General features: G+C 41.8%; 1 protein-coding gene across 2 annotated transcripts in view; it reads left to right on the top strand.

The window, feature by feature from the left end:
- The window catches only part of LOC108892909 (fibroblast growth factor 14), a 52,038-nt gene extending 34,421 nt beyond the window's left edge, over positions 1 to 17,617 (top strand). For both annotated transcript variants that reach the window (XM_018690686.2, XM_018690687.2), the window contains exons 4-5: positions 10,818 to 11,016; positions 11,102 to 17,617. In XM_018690686.2, coding sequence (XP_018546202.1) covers positions 10,818 to 11,016; positions 11,102 to 11,250 — 348 coding nt within the window. In that variant the 3' untranslated portion in view covers positions 11,251 to 17,617. The remainder of the gene's footprint in view (positions 1 to 10,817; positions 11,017 to 11,101) is intronic.
- Positions 17,618 to 19,408: the final 1,791 nt, after the last annotated feature.

Below are 19,408 nucleotides of genomic sequence, written 5' to 3'. Positions count from 1 at the left end.
ATTGCCTTTAATGGATTCTACTGAAACATGTTTGTCAGATTTTGACAGACAGTGCGCTGTAAGAGAGGGACATACTGAAGAAGAAGAAAAAGAAAAAGAAGAAGAGGACATGAGTGGATAGAGAAAAGAAGGAGGAGGTGAAGAACAAGTGGAGGGGAAGTGAGGTGGAGGAGTAGCAGAGTATGAATTATTCCCACACTGACTCTACAGAGAGAGTTCACACTCTTCCACTGATGTCTCCTCTCCCTGATATCATCCCTCCTTCCTTTTTTGGGGGGTGGGTGGAGATGACAGGAGAGGAGGAGAGGGAAAGGAGGTGATGGAGAGAGGGACGGGGAAATAGAAATGGGTGGGAGGGGAAAGGGAAAGGCAGAGAGATGAAAGGAGGAGAATGAAAGGGAGAGGTGAGAAGAATAAAGGTGAGGCCAGGACAAATCATGAAAAAAAAGAAGGAGGGGGAGAAGAAAGGTGGGAGGCAAAAGAAAGGAGGTGAGCAGGAAATAGGACATGGAGGAAATGAGAGGGAAAAGATGTGAAGGGAGTAAAAAGGTTGTGTAGAGAAGATGAAAGAAGACAGGAAGGAAGAAATTGGTATTAGACTGGAGAGCAAAGGATGGAAGGGAAGTAGGAAAAGAGGTTGTGGATAGAAGATAGAAATATGGAGAGGAAAGAAGTTGTAGACAGTGGAAAAAAAGATGGAGATTAAAGAAGAGAGAAGAGGATAAAGGTGGGAAAGGGAAAGAGGAGAGCAATTGTAGAACAAAGATGAAGATGGAGAGGAGGGAGGAAAAAGGTTGTCGACAGAAGGGGAGAGATGATGAGGACTAAAGAAGGAGAGAGTTATAGAGAGGAGGAGGAAAAGGTAGAGAGGAAGGAGGACAAATGCTGTATGCAGAGAGGGAAAAAGCCAGAGAGGAAGGAGGAAAGACGTAGATAAAGGGACGAGAGGAGGAGAGAGGAGTAATCGGGAGGAGAAAGAAAGGAGATCTGTGCTGCTCTGCTGGGCTTTCTCAGCCTGTCTCTGAAAGTCACAGATGCATGAGGGCTGCCTGTAAATAATTGAAGAGGGGGAGTTCCCCCCTACACACACACACACACACACACACACACACACACACACACACTAGAAATCCCCTCTAAAGCTGTGTCGAGACAAAGTGTGGATGTTTGATCGAGCTCCAGCTCCGTGACTGATGCACAGGCAGCTACATGATAACAAATATATAAATTACATACAGCAGGTCGAATTCATCATGATGTCAGAGCTGCTTGATGTTTAATTGGCTGCTGCAAAGGTCCTGGCAAGTGTAGCAGTGTGTTGTAGTGTGTGGTGAGGACGGTGCCGTCGCGCCTGAAGTGATACTCATTAAACATTACGAGGGTGTTATCACAGCTACAGTTTGTTTTATCCTGGTCTGAACCGCAGTGCTGACGTTTTTACCTTTGTGTATTTTTGTAATTGGTTGGGTCAGGTTCACTCACACAGGCTGAGGACACAGTTTGGAAGATCTGTTATTCTCCCAGGTTAGTTGTCAGGAAGCTGATGGCAGCTGAAGCATCCTCAACTCTTCAGATGACCTGAATGAAATGAAAACACATAGCTTGACAGTCCTGTATTAGCAGAAATCAGTTGGTAAGAGCCTTTAAGCACACTGTGGCTGCACTGTAATCATTATAATCAGAACATGACGGACTGAACACTGAAAACAGGACACATGAAAAGGTGTTTTTGTGTAGAAAATGTGTAATAGCATGCAATATTTTCAGTGGTGGATTCTATTTTTGTGTCTGTGTCTAATGGACCGACATGATTACATGTCACACAGTGCAATTCCAGTGTTTTGTCGCTGGTAGACGGAAAAAATAAACATTCAATTTGTAGTCTTGAATGCCACACTGCCATTCACGAGGGATTCACATGACTTCACAGCCTATGTTATGCAGTCAAAACCCAGGGATAAATGTGTCTCATTGCCTGAACACTGGAAACCAGCGGGTTACATTTCTGAGCAAAAATTCTCCTTTTGAGATGTCAGGGCTCAAATATCTCATCTCTGAATGAATATTAACAAGATGAATCTTATAAAGGTTTGACACAGTATGAGATCTTGCGTAGTTTATAGTTATTGATAGATCAATTTGTGAATCAATCATTTCCTCTAGAAAAAGTCAGAAAAGAGTGAAAAAAATGTGCATCACATTTTTCTAAAGCTCAAGGTGATGTGTTTAAATAAAGTGTTTGGAAACAAAAAGACAATAATATGAGATATAAAAAGCTGCAAACCCTCATGCTTGAGAAGTCGGACCCAGCTACTGTTGCAAATAATTGATTAAGTGATGATCAAAATACTAATCAGTTGTTTGAGAGCTACAATATGTACACATTTCCTCATGTTATATTTAGGCCATTTCCCTGTATGGTGCATTCTCTGTGCAGCAGAGCTAGTTAAATTTGCTCCTCTGCACTCAATGAGATCCTTTATCCTCTTATTGCAAATTGTTAATGATATGCTGCAAACTTAGTTATACATGGTAGGACTGTTTTATTAATCCCAGATCTAAAGCATCTGGCAGTGTATGGTTGTGCGTGTACGTGCGGCGGCGGCGTGTGCGCGTGGGTTTCATGGGCGTGCATGTGTGCAACTAACAGATGGCACAGTGTGCAATGAGCTGCTATGTGATAATTATGGAGCATGCTGGGGAAAGTGGGAAAAAAAGTGCTGATGAGTTTGGGACTCTGTGTGTGTGTGTGCGAATGAGACACGGAGTGTGTTAATGTGCAAAAAGTGTGGGTAATACACACGATAGCATGTTGTGTATGTGTGTGTGGGTGTGTCAGGGTTGCTGGGTAGGTGTAGGTGTCAGGATGTCAGCCGAGAGGTGAAGGAAGAAGTGGACTTTTTCAGTAAAACTTTCACACGTTTCCTTTAACACATTGTTACTGCTGCTACTCCTACTACTGCTGTAAGAATAAGGCGAGACAAAGGGAGAAAATAATGTAAATGAACATTATTTATAGAGGCTTTGAAGGCTTTTCTTTTCTGTTGTTGTGGATGTAATGAGTTAAATGAGTGTGGACGGTCATGAGATGTATCTGGATCATGACTGAGGCTCAGTGTACAACAGTGGCCCCCCAAAATCTGCTTGTTTTTGAAATCTGAATAGTGCTGACTGTCCACCAGCCAAGATTAGAAATGGAAATGTATTCCTCTGTGCCAGCTCCTCTGAGTCAGACTGTTGGAGGCCCAGTCTGTCTGCTGGAGAGGTCCTGGGAGCCCAAACACCATCAATTCAAGTCCACCCTCGATCTGTCTCTTTCATCCCCTTGTTGCTGCTCTTGTTTCTCTCGCTGGTACTTTATCTCCTCTCTCTACCTCCTTCCCTTTAAAGTCCAGGTAGCTTCAGGTTGCAGGAACATCTCTAAGCACTTTGGGGGTCTGCAAATAGCCTGCAGTCAAATCTGCAACTGTCAACCAATCAATTAATTGATTAATCATTCCATTATTTTTCTACATTGTGGATCTGTCCTTCCATTTTCCTCTTTTTCTGACCTACAGTGTGTTTTCTTACAACAGGACAGATAGGGATGTGTGTGCGTGTGCGTGCTATATGTACTGTGTCTGTGCATGCATGTGTGTGTGTGTGTGTGTCTGGCACACGTCTGTGTATGTAGGAGTGTGCTTCCATTCATAACACAGCACTCAGACAGAGTGAGTCCTGTGATGTCTACATCCAGAAAGATGAGAAGGAAGAGGAGTGGCAGAGAGAGTAAATGTTAGCCATGTGAGTCATGACACACACACACACACACATTTTCTGGTGACTAGAGAATGAATTAGTTACTGGTGAGCTGCAGAGCCTTTTCAAAGACGCCGCACTGTGAATCACGGCATTGAAGTACCACAGGACAGACATCACACTCAGAAGGTTTGAACATTTGGACAAAATTATCATCCACTGGTGATGTTTCATTCATCACTGGTGTCTGTGTAGCCTCCTTCTAATGAGTCACAGTCAGCACTTTTTGTTAAGCACTTCAGACTGTGGTTTACTAATGTCAGTACTTAACATAACGATTGATGCATCAACACAAAACCCACAAACGTAAAAACATGTACAAACCGAGCTTTTGCATCATACTGTGATGGTATCAGCTGGTTAATCCACCATCTTAGGCCATGTTTACATCACAAACGCTTTGCTAAAAACAGAAAGTTACGCAACTCTGTGATATCGATCTTCATACTGATCTGCGGAAATGATTGAAAATGCAGTAGTGTGCAGCCAGGCCAGTAGATGGCGATGTAACGTGATGAGTCTGCAGCACAGCTCAATAGTCCGCCGTTATTGGTGGTGTTCTATTTGCGCCTAGCTGTTAGCGGGAGGTGGGGCAGCATCGTCACAGTTTTTACAAGAGCTGTGCATTGCCAGTTTACACATTGGCAGTAAGGGTGGTGTTGTCAAAAGATTACACTCTGGGACCCAGTTTCAAAAGTTAGCATTTTCAGGTCCTCAAAATGCCATTGTGAGGTGAACAAAAGGTCAAACTGCAACAAGGGTTTACCATTTTATCCAGAAACTATTGTCGTGTAAACAGACAGCCATGTTTAATCCATCATTAGCATGAATAACACAGACCCCTCATTCACTGCACTGAGCCCACTGTGTTGGCTGTAGAGATCTTCAGAAATACAACCTACCCAAACCCAATGAATGTCTACAAATTCATCTTCAGTTGAGTATTTTCTCTAGCTGTGATCAGTTGACGCTGACTCGATTAGAGTATAATTAGGACCCGGTCTGACTCGGGTCTCAGGCCGAGTCTCTGCTCCTCCGAACTGAGTGGACCCATGACGACCTCTAGTTGGCAGAGCAGTGGATACTGAGAGAGAGAGTCCAGCTATAAAAACTCAGGGTCATCTGGCAAAAAAACAAACCTGGACCTGGCTCAACTTTTGCTCCGATCCAATCCAACATCATTCTGCAAGCACATTCCTAGCAGATAACTGTGCAATTTACAGTGATAGTTTTATAAACTGGACAGTAATTTGAGTAATTTAACAGTCATGTGATGTTGTGCATGACACAGAACCTCTTTCTTTGTGTCTACATGCATAAAATGTAGCTAATAAAAGGCATCAGTCCTCAAAGTGTACCTGTGCTGTGAGTTGCTGCCCCAGCTCCAACACACCTGATCCAATTAACAGCCACACATTTTCATAACAGTGTAATTGGATCAGGTGTGCAGGTCTGAAGAGGTTGTGAGGAACACTGTGGTGCTTCCTGACACGCTGAGAGCGACTCTGCGATCAGAGTCAGATGATTCAGCCTGTCTGGGCTGGAGGACATCCTTTCATATCCCCCTCTCTAACCACGCTCTCTACTCTTTTGTTTTTGTGTTCTAACACTTTTCTTTCCACTCCTCCTCTCCCTTCTTCTCTGTGGGCTTCTTTTCTTTAGAATGATTTGTTTACCCACAGTCCCCCTGGGTAATTAGTGCTGTGATAATAACTGGTGTTGGAAACAAACACACCCACTCGCTGAGCAGTGCACACAAACAGACACACACGCGAGCAAGCACACACACATATACATACGCATTGGGATGAAAAACAACTTCCTTGAGCTTAGTCACATTAAGTAAAGCAATGTTACAAGTAGAGCAACTGCACCTCCACTTTAAAATCAGGGGGAATAAATCTAATGATAACTCCCCACATTTATGAATGATAAAACTGCAAAGTCATAATTTTCAATAGTTAAACATATTTTATGTAGTTTTTAAAAAAGTCTCAGTGTGTTATTGTTTCACAAAATTTAGCATGTGTTAATATTAATGAAGAGGTTTGTCTGACACACAGCTGATTTTACTAAATATCAGTTTGTGATATTTTCTTAATATTGTTATATTTATTTCAACCATATCATTCAGCTCTGGTGATAAAATAAGCAGTGAAAAATTACAGATCTGATCAGAGCAGATAATTTCTTCTATGTAGCATGACTCAGACTGAAAATAATACACTGTGAGAAGCCTGCGTTTGTCTGACATGTTAATTTTCGGTTTGTTCATCTTTATAGCTGCAGCAAAAAAAAAAAAACGTGACAGTATTTTAAGATTTTCCACCAATTAGAAGTGAGATAAAGATTGTTGGTGCTAGCCAGGCATCAGGAGCCAGCTCCTTAACAAACTAAGGGAAAGTCTGAAGCTGTACTGAGGAGAAAAACAACAGGATTTGTCCTATTTTTATGTTTAGAGTTTGGGCAGCAGTGACCAAAAATGTCGACCTGGTAATAAATCAAACACTCATATGGGTGGTTTTGGGAGGCAGTAACAAATGATGTATTTTGTTGTTTAGTTGTGAGGATTTGTTGGATATTTGGGATCTTGTGATGCTGACCTCTGAATGTGCTTTACCTTTAATTATATACCTGGAAATAATAGCATTTTCATGTAATTAGCATAGGGGGTTTGAGACTACTGCAGTGCAAGAGAAAGAGAGCAGGGAAAGTCAACTGCAACAACCAGAGAGGACAGTTGAAATTGCTTCGTTAGCTGTGTTGATTGCTGAGCTTCCTTCAGTCTGTCACTGTTATCAACTGTCTCCAACAGCATCAGAAACTTGTAGGAAAAAACATAAGCAGTTCTGAGGAGGTGGATGTCAGCTGCAGCCTGTTAAGTATCAGTCTAGCTCCAGTCAGTCAATCAGACAGTCAGTCTTTAGCCTGAGTCAGATGCTGAAGGGAGGACCCGTGGCCTCACAGTCATTCAGCAGCTGCCCTGGTTATACCGGGGTCACCGGCCTGAACTCTCTGCCCTCCTTCACAGCATGTTTGATGCCACTCATCCAGCCCCGCTTCAACAAGACATGCTCCTGATTGCCTGTGGATTAAAGGCTTTGGTAAATTACAAAAGACCACAGAAAATACACTGCAACAGTTATTATTCACAATAGTTCATTGTTATACTGTGAATGTGTTTCAACTGGGAAGCTCCCAGTGGGCAGCAGTCAAGCTGTGGTAGCACTGGGCAGCTGGTTGCCAAGTTTTGTTATTAGTGCGGGCTTGTGCTGTGCCAAGAGTTGAGATTGCTTTTCCCACTCTGTTTTTGAGTTCTTTATTTTTAGGTCCTTAATGGACGAGGGACAAAGTGCTGCCTGTATCAATTTAGCCTGTTTTGGAGAAGGATATTTCACATGTTAATAGGCTCGTCTCTCTGTTTGATGATGGCTGTACCTATTCATGCCTAGCATGCGTGCATGTATGCGGTTCAAAAGACAGCAATGTGCACGCATGTGTGCAGTGCATTCACTTCCACTAAATCTCTGCAGAGCGCCGAGAAATGACAGAGCGAGAGGAAAAAAAGAAGAGCGATGAGAGAAACACAAAGATAAGAGAAGGGGGAGAGAGAGAGAGAGAGAATCCCCTGCTGTTTTTCCAATCAGGAGGCGTCGTCCTCCTCACTGGGTGATTTATTCTCTCTTCTCTCCTTCATGTCCCAATTTCCAACCCCCCCCACACACACCCTCCAACCCTCCAACTCCACCCCACCCTCCGTTTCTTTCATTCATTCTTTCTCCCTGTCTTCTTTCTGTGGGCAGCTCGTGAACATAGCTATTTAGAGATGACGACAGAAACACATTCAGGCAGGCAGTGTGGTTAAAATGACTCACCTGTACGGCTGTGAGGTTTTCATCTGAAGTAATTCTTACAGTTCACTTTTTCCCCTCTCTCCGAATTCAGTCGGTGGAGGGAGAGAAAATGAGAAAGAGAAACGTTGCTGCCTCAGACGAGACATCAAACATCTTTTATTTTAAAAGCAGCATTAAATGATGTATGACCTCGCTGACCAACATTAATAAGTGTCTGGCACCGGTCTCTGCACACCAGCAAAGATCACCCTCCTTAACAAATGAATAATGAATCTGGGGTGCAGGTCAAGACTAAATATATATATATTATTAAGTTAATTTAATCCAGGAATGAAAAACACTGAGCTCTACCGAGAGCAACCATGGCCAACGTTTGATTTGTGGGTGTGTATTTGTTTGACATTGCCAATAAACAGAGCATTCATTCATTATCGCCTGTCTTTTTTTGTTGCCAACCAATCATTTAGTCACATTTCATATCCCAGCGAGACCTCCTGCACCTCCCTCCATTCATCCCCTACAGCCACAAGTGTGTGTCTTGTGTGTCTGCCAGTGTCTGATCCCTCGCAGCTGCGTATTAGTGCCACCCAGCCCCACCTTTATTAAGTGTCTTCCTATGTTACCATGAGTGGATGTGGTAAGGAATGAGATATAGCACATTATATGTTAAATAACCTATGCAAGCGCTTGTGTGTGTGTGTTTCTCTCTTGTTTTTGCACCCCTACCTCCCTTAACGCACACACACCCACCCACCCGCTGACCCCTCCCTCTCAGCGCTGGTTGGTTGCCACGGCTACAGTGTCGCCTCTCTTCCTCATGTTGCTATGAGACTCGGACCGACAGACCTGAGCTGAATGACAATGTGTCTGTGGCTCTGGCAAGAGGCCCACAACAACCAATAAGAGACGGTCTAGACAAACACTTCCCAATCTGGGGTCTGGGGACCTTGGGGGTGATTGTTTGGGTTTGGCAGGCGTCTCCTCAGCCATATGAGGAGTAGTTTATTAACACTATTACTTTTCATTTCCTCGGCAGATGTCTCAATGAGGAAGTTTGTGCGTTATTGTATGCTAAATGTTTATGAGAGTTAATTTATGAAATGTGTATTTGATAAAAAAATATTGCCCCAAGAGATTCTTGTCATGCAATAGGAAATGAAATAAATGCTTTGATTACATTACAAGAGAAATTACAACAGGGCTAGTTAAAGCTGCATGAATCAATATTTTATATTAATAAAAGGATCATTGAGTTTGTGTAATAGGAAAAGTGCTGCCCATAGTGACAAACCCACAGAGAATTACCAACAACTCAGCAGTTCCTTCCAGGTCTAGCCTCTTTTAGGTCATTGTTTTAGTTTTCAGTTGACTGCTTTCAGCCTGAAATGGTTAAATAACGCCATTACCTGTCATGTAATGAATCCTAATGTAAACATCCAACAGCTAAAGAGGAAGTGATGAGGGATGGAGTATATTTTGAATTTTCAACTGTATTTAGCATTTTTGGGAACCTTAAACCCAGACCACAATTTGAAAACCAGTGATTTTCTGTAGTTATTTATTTCATAGATCCTATAGATATCTCTATGTATAACCTTCTCTACAGTATGTACTGTTTTAATATTACCATTGTACATACAGTATTTCACTGTGATCATTTTGCTTTTGCCTTCATATATTGCCATGTAATCTTATTAATTATCGCTCGTGTTTTGGTATAATGGCTGAAAAATAATCCAATTTCCCCACAAGGCTTATTAAAGTTTAATTTAGCCTTATCCAAATATTAAGAGGAAATAACGATGTATTGCACTTACTGTCGGCTCCTGGCTTAATGAGGACACTTGAATGCCTACAAGCCTAAAAACTTACTCCTTTAACTGATGAGATGACAGGCAGAAAATAATCTATTAATTTATCAGGACCAAAAAAGCAAAATATTTTATTTTGGAAGCAATAAGACAGTAAGACATCACATTTTACTGACTAAACTAGTGATCAAAAATTTATTGATGATGAAAATAATCATTAGTTGCAGCCCTAAAGATAAAGCTTTCAATCCCTGACTGATTTGGTGCTGCATTCACATCATATAAAAAAACAGTGGAAACTTGAAATTATATGTCACTGACCTCAGCTTTTAGATGTGTCTGACTCCTCAGACTGCCTGATTTCTGACCTCCCCCGAGAGAAGAATGTTTTATGTCAGGCTGCCTTTTATACTCGCTGTGACTCAGTAGTGCAAGCGGACACCGGGGAGAGACAGATTTTTCTCCCAGTAAGAATAACACCTTGTTTCTGTGCTGAAATATGCTCCGCTGGAGGCGCCGGCACCCATGGAAAAAGAGTTTTGACACATAACAGTGAAGCAGATGTGGGTGGGAGGGTGAGATCTTTGGGGCTTTGTGTCATCAGAATCAATCTGCTTTTTTTTTCATCTGTTTAGTTTGTTATTTGTGTGAGTGAGTGTCGGGGGAGAATGATGCAGGTTAGAGCACTACATCATTCAGTCGGTGGTGTGCTGCTCCTCCCTGTCTGTGTCTTGTCAATATGGTTTGATTATTTTTATATGAGACGTCAGACCAGAGAAATCACTCCAGTCCTGTGTTTGGTCAACAGGTTTAATGGGTGAACGTGAACTAACATGGATTTCTGAGACCAATACAACATCAATACTTACAAGTCACATAAGAATACATCAGCTAACAGCAAACTATTCAAGTGTTACTTATAAGATGACAGTAATAGTAAATGTAACGTATCAACAAATGAGAATTGATTTAGAAATGTTGCCAATGTACCAGTCATGTATTGGCGGCCTGAAAACCCTAATTAATGTATAAAATGTAATGTGTCTTTTATTCATTAATGTATTCTGTAAATGAAGTCATTCACAAGTTTTTTTTCCCCACTAAACAGGTGGTCACAGTGTCCAGTAGAGCTGCTAATATACCTGAAACTATTTCATCAGTCTCTGAGTGTTTTCTCATAATGGTTCAAATACTGAGTGTTTTTCATTTCTGCAAAAATTTCTGCAAAAATACAATCAATTTAGAAAATTAGATCCAGGTTAAACAAAACCTGAGTTACAAATTACCACATTTGCATCTGCAGTTAAATAATATGACTAATATTTCTTTTTGTTTCTGCTCTCTTTGTCCTCAGGAACTGTTTACAGCAGAGTGTAAGTTTAAGGAGTCAGTGTTCGAGAACTACTATGTGATCTACAGCTCTATGCTCTACAGACAGAAGGAGTCGGGCCGGGCCTGGTTTCTGGGCCTCAATAAAGAGGGACAGGCCATGAAGGGCAACAGGGTCAAAAAGACCAAACCAGCTGCACACTTCCTGCCTAAACCTATAGAAGGTAACACTGTACATTAATATGCACATGTATTCATATATCTCTTTCATTTTTTCATTCACCCTCTTTTCTCCCTCCGCCCCTCCAGTTGCGATGTACCGAGAGCCTTCGTTGCACGATGTAGGGGAGGCGGTGCCTAAACTCGCCGGGGGCCCGCCTTCCAAAAGCACAACCAGCGAACCGGTGGTCATGAACGGTGGCAAACCAGTCAACAAACCCGACAAGGAGGAGACATAACCCCGCCCCCTTTTTACCCTCCTCTGGCCGACAGGAGGCCAGGAAAAGCCAGAGACTCGCCCCACTGCTGCGCTCTCAACAAAAAAACCACAAAAAAAAACAAATCTACAACGAAAGGTAACAAAACAAATGACAGCTCAAGTTCTGACTGGTCAGCAGCGGGGCCCGCACGTCCCGCCTCACCTCTCTCCCTATTGGACATATCAGGTATTGAGGGGCAGGGCCAGAGGGACACAGTGCTGGGGCTGGTGGCGGGGGGAAAGCGGAAGAAGTAGGCGGGCCAGTGCCAGCCAGATATTTTGGAACTGGGACAGTGGCATGCCCTCATATTGGAGACAAAATGACTTCATAAAAACAAAACAAAAAAAAGTGGAAAAAAATGTCGTCCTCACCGGTATTTTTCTGTGACAATCTGTAAGAACAAGGCCCTGTTTTCCTCTCCTGATAGTACTGTTTTCTGTTGCCAGGTATGCTTGCTCGCTCGTGGCTACAGACACACACACACATATATATGCGCACAACTCCTACCGCAAAATCGACCACTTGGATTCGATCTTTGAGTAAATAAAAAGCAGATTAAAAACATCCGCAAACATCGGGCTAAGAGACCACTTTAAACACCAAACACTGATGATTCAGAGGGTGCTTAGTCATCGATCAATTAAGATTTGGCACAGGACGTTCTGTGCTAAGCTTACAATGAAATGTACTTGAAAGTGGCCCTGTGCATTACATACAAGGCAAACAAACCTGCTGACCTGTCTCTAATTTTGATCAAACTATATATCTGTTATAACAAGAGAGCTCTTATTTGAGACCACATAGCTTAAAGCATGTTTGTCTTTTCAGTATTCCTTTATTATCTATTTGTTAGGTGGTTATTCTGGCACACACAAAGCACTAGTGATTATCGAGCTGCATTGTTGTACAGACACAAAACAGATTTTAGTTTCTACCTCTCTGTCTGACAGCTTCTTTTCTTTCACTTTACGAACGCTATGATTTCCACATCGCTGACACAAGTGTAGCTCAGGAGAGGAGGGGATCAGTCGTTTCAAACTGGTGCGTAGCTGAAACCAGAAAGATTTACACAAATTCCCCATTTGTAGCAGCAGGGAGGGTATAGGAGGCATGCTGTCCGAGCAGCATGGTAGCAGTCAGTGTTTACATGGAGTAGCAGATATTGTAGACTGAGGTTTATCATAGGGAGAGGTCAAACCTCAAGAAAGGTCAGAACGCGGTAGTACTTTTAATCTCTGCTCCCTTCCCAAGTACTTGAAATGAAAGGTAGGAATGAGGGTATTAGTTAACAGGGTAAATGGTGTTAAAGCCACTATGTGTAGATTTTGAACGTGTCCAACTTTACTACCCAGTGCTACTTTCAAAATAGGCACTGTGGTAGACGCATAGATCAGACTCGGACCCAGGCACTAGAGGAGCCGAGACCCAGTCTAATCTGGTTAGGTGAGGTCCTGTTGTGTTGCAGCAGGTCTCAGGCAGTGGTGGAAGACGTAACTAATAGTGTAAAAGCACTCCAGTACAAGTGAAAGTCCTTCATTCAACATCCCACTCATGCAAAAGTACAAACATATTATCAGCTAAGTATATGAAAAGAATAGAAAGTAAAAAATACTCATTCCACAGAAAAACAGCCCCTGGCACTGAGATATTATCATACATGACATTATTAGATTTTTAATACTCATTTATCCATGTATAAGTACCATTTTAGTGTTAGTAGTTGTGGCTGGTTTAGGCGCAGCCAGTTAACTACTTAATATACAATCAATCGTTTATTCCAGTGGTTTCCAATATGGGTGTCAGGCCCCTCCAAAGGGTCACAGGATCAATGTGAGAGGTCATAACATAAAGAGGATGTAACCTTGTTGGACCTCAGACAGTGTTAGAGTTTAAAGAGGAAAGTCATTCTTTGGTGCAGGTGTTAACAATTCATAGACGTACAGAGGGAACCACTGGTTAAGTCTAATGGAGTAAAAAGTACAAGATTTCCCTCTGAAATGCAGACACAGAAGTATAAAGTGGCAGAAAATGAAAATACTTCAGTAAAGTGCAAGTGCCTCAAAATGTCCTTAAGTTCAATACTTGAGGAAATGGTTACTTTCCACCACTGCTCTCAGGTCTCTGTGTCAACACGTCTGATACTCAGCTGGATCCAGGCAAACTTGTTATCAGCTGTGATCACAGGCATAATCATGGCAGGTGAAAAATGGAGGAGTGTTTTTTTTTTTTTGGCACAAAACTGGGAGTGTTAACTGTGAAGTGCTGGAAAAGTGACATGGACTTTAACACTTTTCCGACTGTGGTTAGGTGGCCCATTGTGCTGCTGCTGCCAGCATTGGCGTTCACTCTCTGTGCTCAGGCTGACAGCATTTAGGACTGGCTCTAATTAGTCTTGGGTCTAAACGGACGGGGGCACGGGTCCCTTTTTCCCTTTTTTTTTTTTTTTTTTTTTTGTTTAAATTAATTTATGCAGGATAGGATTTCCCGCTGGACCCTGGTCTGTAATTTGAATAATGCTGTAATCACATAAAAAGTCTTCACATAGTGGCTTTAAATTAGTTTAGGTTACTTTAAAAGTATTAGTTTTATTAGTATTAGGTTTCTGGAGAAAATGATGAAAACCACCAAAAAACAAAAGGCACACATTGATTACAGTGTTAAAAAAAACTGTCATCACATCAAAATACTGAAATATGGCTTTGAGTGAAGAAAAGGCAGAAAATCAAATGAAATTAAACCAAACAGATTCCCATGCTTCGTCCTCTCACTGTGACAGTCAACATGGCACCAATCTGTTCTGGACTTGAATCCTGTTCGACACCCGGGCTTTCTGTTTACTCGTCTTTCTTTGATGGCAAGTCTAGACGCCAATTAACTCCTCAAGAAGTTACACCAGTAGCCGGTTGTATCGCTGAGGAGATATTAATACTGTGATCCCACGCTTCATATTAGTGTCAGTGACAATGAGGCAGACACATGCTTAAGAATATATTCATTACGAAACAGAAACTGTGCATCTCTCTCGCTTTGAATCCCAATTTTGGGCACAATAACCTCTTTGCATTTTAATGAGATCTTTGAAACACTGTCTCATTTGCTGAAGATGAATGACCTCCACTGACGTTACCACAACTACAAAGAAACAACAAGACAAAGCAAGCAACCCGACAAAAATCAAGGCCGCACGATTAATCCTTGCAGTTGTTCCGACATCAAACAAGCACCAGCCAAGATCAGCTGCAAACCCCCCACCCCCCTCCCTCCCAGCAGCCTCGGCAACAGGTCCGGCTCGTGTCCGCGTGGCAGGTGAAACCCTGCACTGCTGCACACGAGCCAAGCCGCTCTAACGTGTTAAATGTCGTCCTGCCGTGTCGTACCGAGGATGCACTCCCTGACTGAAGAGACTGTGAAAATACTAGACAGCTCTCAGTGTTTCTAATTGGCATTTCTCAGATCCCCCCCCCCACATACGCCACATTTTTCTCTCCTCTGATCTCATTAGCTGTTACTTGCCTCTGTCTTCAAATATGTGTAGCTGACCAGCTTACATTACATGAACTTATCCAGTCTAAAGTGCTCATGCTGGTGTTATCTTGTGGCCTTTCAGTACTGTTTTGAAGGAGACTACTGAATACAAAGGAGTAAAAAAAAAAAAAAAACAGATTCAAGAGAAATCAGAGTTTAGCATTTTATAATGTATCTTCATACTGAAAATCCACAAGTACACGTGAACTGTGTCGCTGCTGTTGGTTTATCAGAAAGTGTTATATTTGCTGATTAGTTCTAGCTATGTGAGTGCCTCTCATCCCCAGCCAAGCTCAAGATGTTAGATCCAGGGGCAGCTGTAGATTTATGCTAAACGCTCCTGGAATCCAGCAGAGTTTTCACAAGATTTTCCACATTCTCAAAGTCGTTTTAAACTTCGGCTCAGTCCTGTCTGATGTTACTCTTAAGAGCAGAAGTGGGATGGTGGTGCTGGTGAAGAAGTCGTCTTTTTGACCGGTGTTGTGCTCGTCTCACGTCAAAGAAATGTGGATGTAACATTTATCGACTATTTGTTGTGCTACTAACAAAAAGCTAAAATAATAATAATAATAATAAACCTAGACAATCAGGTCTGTAAGTTATTTTCAACGCATCCTGTGTTGTCTCGACTGCCTGTGTCTCAGCAGAACCTTTCCAAGAAGCCACTTTAATGGCAGTATGGAGGACGATGTTTTTGTACTTGCCTGAGCAGCCATTTAGAGATACAGTCGCTAACAAGACTCTGGGAAAGCCGCTGCTTTTACTGAATGATTATCAAGCAGCTAATTTGTCTGTCACTGCTGGCAGAGGAATAGGAACCGAATCCTCCTCAGTTCGGAGAGGCCCTGCTTGTTAGGTTAGCAGAAGGGTTCACATCCTGTGAAAGCAGCTATTGAAGATCCGTGGCACATGCTCAAGAATTAATTATGGTCGAGGCCAGAGAAAAATGGCCTGGTTTCCTGGCGACTGACCAAAGACACTGCTACAATAGCGTTTCCAGGCTCGTAATCATAGTTCCTGGTTCAAACAACAACGACGCAATTACTGTCAGCGTCTCCTGAGAGATTTCTCCCTCACTAGTGGTTAGCCAGGTACCAGGGCTACAATTATGAGATATCTAACAGCGGGGCTCTGTGCAGGAAGAGAGCAGCTGATTTAATTAGAAGTGAGCAATCACGACAACCTGGGTCACTTTTAATTTCCACATATGAGTACCACTCATGTTTTCATGGCAGGTACACATGTAGCCATCTTACTTTGTCCTGCATGAACTGTAGCTGAGGCACAAAATGGACCCAAGATGAGACCTAATAGGACGAGAAGGCTTTTGTGACCTGACCACAGGTGCACTTTAGAGACACAAGGACATGTAATGGTTAGCACTGTACCCATGATGTAGCTTTGTCTCCCTCAGGTTTTTTTTCTTTGCCGTCTCTTTCTCCCTCCCTGTTCCACTTTATTCCTCTTACAAAAGAAAGCCTTATTACATCTGAATCTGAAACGAGACAGTAAACGCACTCTCCTCCCAGCTGTTTCTTTCTCCGAACACTCTCATCCCACACACACACACACACACACACACACACACACACTCACACTCTTCATCCTATTTTACTTTTCAATTATCCTTTGATCCCCAATCTTCTGTTCACTGTAACTATGCTAGCTTTCGCTCTCTGCTCGTTTTGTAATCATGCAGCCAGAGAACTTATTCCCACCTCCTCTTCTCTCCTCCACAACCCCCCACCTCCTCCACCTCCTCTCTCTGTTTGGACTATTTTCCCACTTGTTGCATGGTTTTTAAAAGACGAAAGATGACGGGGGACTAATGCATGTGGTAATGTAGGAAATATGTTATCAAAACAAAACAAACATTTACAGCATAGCACCAGTAAAACTTTGCCTCTGGCTCATCTCTGTCACTGGTTTGCACTGCTGGAGATGCCACAGTGACTTCAGATATTTGTCCCATTTACACAATCAAATCTTACATTTGCTCTACTAAGACATATTGTTTTTAAAACATAATCCATCATTGAAATAATGGAGCAAAGGAAGAATAAATCCTAATTACTTCATATCACTAACATTGTTACACTGACGCATGTCTTACGTGGAATAATGTGGGCAGAGCATCACATCAATATTTAATTCCTGAAAGCAGTGAAATGAATATTATGCAGGGACGAGTAATTGCTTGATATTCTTTGCTTCTTCTTTTAATGATGGATTAGAGCTCAGGAAGATATCCTGGTTGCAGGTAGATGTAGAAACACATTGCAGAAGCTAACCTTAAACCAGGTTAGTCATTCTACGTATCACAGTCTTAAAAATATTTACTCTCTGAATGGGTGGCAATCGTCGTTCTGATGTAGAAAAAATCAGTGTCAAGTAGGTGTAAAGTAACAAAACAAAAAAAGTTAACCAGGCTGAGAAAGGTCTCAACCATTAAAGTTATACAATACAATGATGGCGCAGGTTTTCTTCAGTGCTGCTGGAGTGCGCTCAGTGCTGCCGGTGGCCAGAAGCCATATTTCATGTTGGGATTCAGAGTGTGTTTAGATGAAATAATCACATTAGCAGTGTAAAGATGACCACGACACGTTGTTGCATCTTTTTAGTGCAAACCATGCTAGCCATGAGCCATAAACAAACTAACTGGTGCTAACTTTAAAGGAGATTTCTCTGTCTGTCAGTAAATGTACAGTTACCTTTACATACATATTATGCAAACAGTTTGTCTGCACTGTACAGTTTGTGTCCAATCCATTGTATACACACAGAAAACAATGATATTGAATAAAGGATTTATAGAAAGGAAGCGTGACTGGACTCGTCGGTTAATTTACTGTGCAACATCTCACTCATCCATTTATTCTCATTCTCATCCAGCAGACTACACTTAGCAGCCTTATTATATTTTGCCTCGAGCCCCGGAAACCAAATAGCATGCTGGAGTGCCAACTGCCCCGGGTGTTAGCGTGTGGTAGTTTGATTTGTTTCTTTCGAAATACGCACCATAAAAGCACAATATCATGTGAATTAATAGAGGTAATAAAACCAGATTTTTAAGAGAAAAAGAACAGGTAAAATACAGAATTATTTTAATTGCTATTGAGCTTTAAAGCCACTGCACATCCATGTCTGTGTGCAAGAAGGCACAGTGCAAATTTATAGTTAATTAAATAACCACAAACTAATTGCCACACAATAAACCAAGGGCCTTCGGGGGACCCTGGAGGTAGAGACACACAGATAGAGGGAAGTCATTTTCCACACAGCAGAATATGATGGAGGCACCATTACACAGCTCCACTATCAGGCAGACATGTATCCCAAGAGCTGGAGAGACAGACACATGCAGACAGGTTGACAGGCAGGAAGAAACTCATCTCACACACACCCACACACACACTGGCCTCCTTTAAAAATGACAGATGAACCAGCAAATACTGTAATTAGGTGAACGAAATTAAAATTCGCATATGTAAATTTAATGTAAATTAGGTGTACTTTGAAGGGCAACATGGTGTTTAATTACCAGGGAAGAGGTTTAGAAAGAAGTGTAACTTTAATTATATCCAGTGAAATGCTGCATGCTTCACCTCGCACTCAAACTAAAGATCTTTCTAATGCTTCCTAAGTTGTTTTTTAATTCTTGTTAAAGTAGTAAGATTATAGACTTGATATATGAGTTATTTCTCCTGTCGTTCCTTGTCATCTTAGGTAATTTGTTCCGCCATTTGTTCCGTTATCATGCGCACACTGACTTCCAGACTTTGTAGTTTTCTGCTGTGGTGAGATCAGAAGTCTCCTGCATAAATTTGGGTTTTAACTTTTATACTTTGTCATTATGCTGCACTTGTGTGATTCATCACTCTGCAGACAAATTCAATTAGACTACTTTAATATGAGCAAAGTGATGTTCAGAGGAGCTTCAGCTGCTCATTTGTAGTTCATCCGTGTTCATGTATTTGATGCATTTTATATGCTGTATGTGGAGGCCTTATTATGGAGAAACCAGGAGTTATCATATCTTCCTCTGGAGCCATTTCACTGTGTAAGCATCCATTTTAAACCATGTAATTGATCGTGGATGAAGTCAGTGACAGGATCTGAATCTGTGTGGTCCCTCTTTAAGCCGAGTTCTTGGTTTCCAAGAATTTAATGTATCACACTTTCATTTATAGTAAATCATATAGTTCCCATACATCAAAGTTCAGTTTTGGTCTTCAAACAATCACCGCTTCAAGTTCCTCTTACCAGCTTTTTCCACCTGTTTCACATGGTCTTCATCAGCACATGCAGCTTGCTCAGTTTCCACGGATACAGATCCACTGATGATGATGTGATCCATATGCATTTTTAAGACGTTTAAGAAGTTCAAAGTTTTCAAACTGAAGTTCATTCTTGACACTGGGAATAGTAGTTTCACAGAACAATCCCACATGATGATGAAGACCATGTGATACAATCAAAAAGCTCCAGAAAAAGTGAGAACAAGGACCCTCACTTCTGCCCTTTTTGGCTGACTCAACCAACGAGATCACTTTGGCCACCAGCTAAACTAAAACTCCATTATGTACAAAGCAAAATGGCTGAACAGTAATCT

Source organism: Lates calcarifer, linkage group LG7_2 (assembly GCF_001640805.2).
Source record: "Lates calcarifer isolate ASB-BC8 linkage group LG7_2, TLL_Latcal_v3, whole genome shotgun sequence".
Lineage (NCBI taxonomy): Eukaryota > Metazoa > Chordata > Actinopteri > Centropomidae > Lates > Lates calcarifer.
This window is presented reverse-complemented; position numbering and strand designations above follow the sequence as displayed.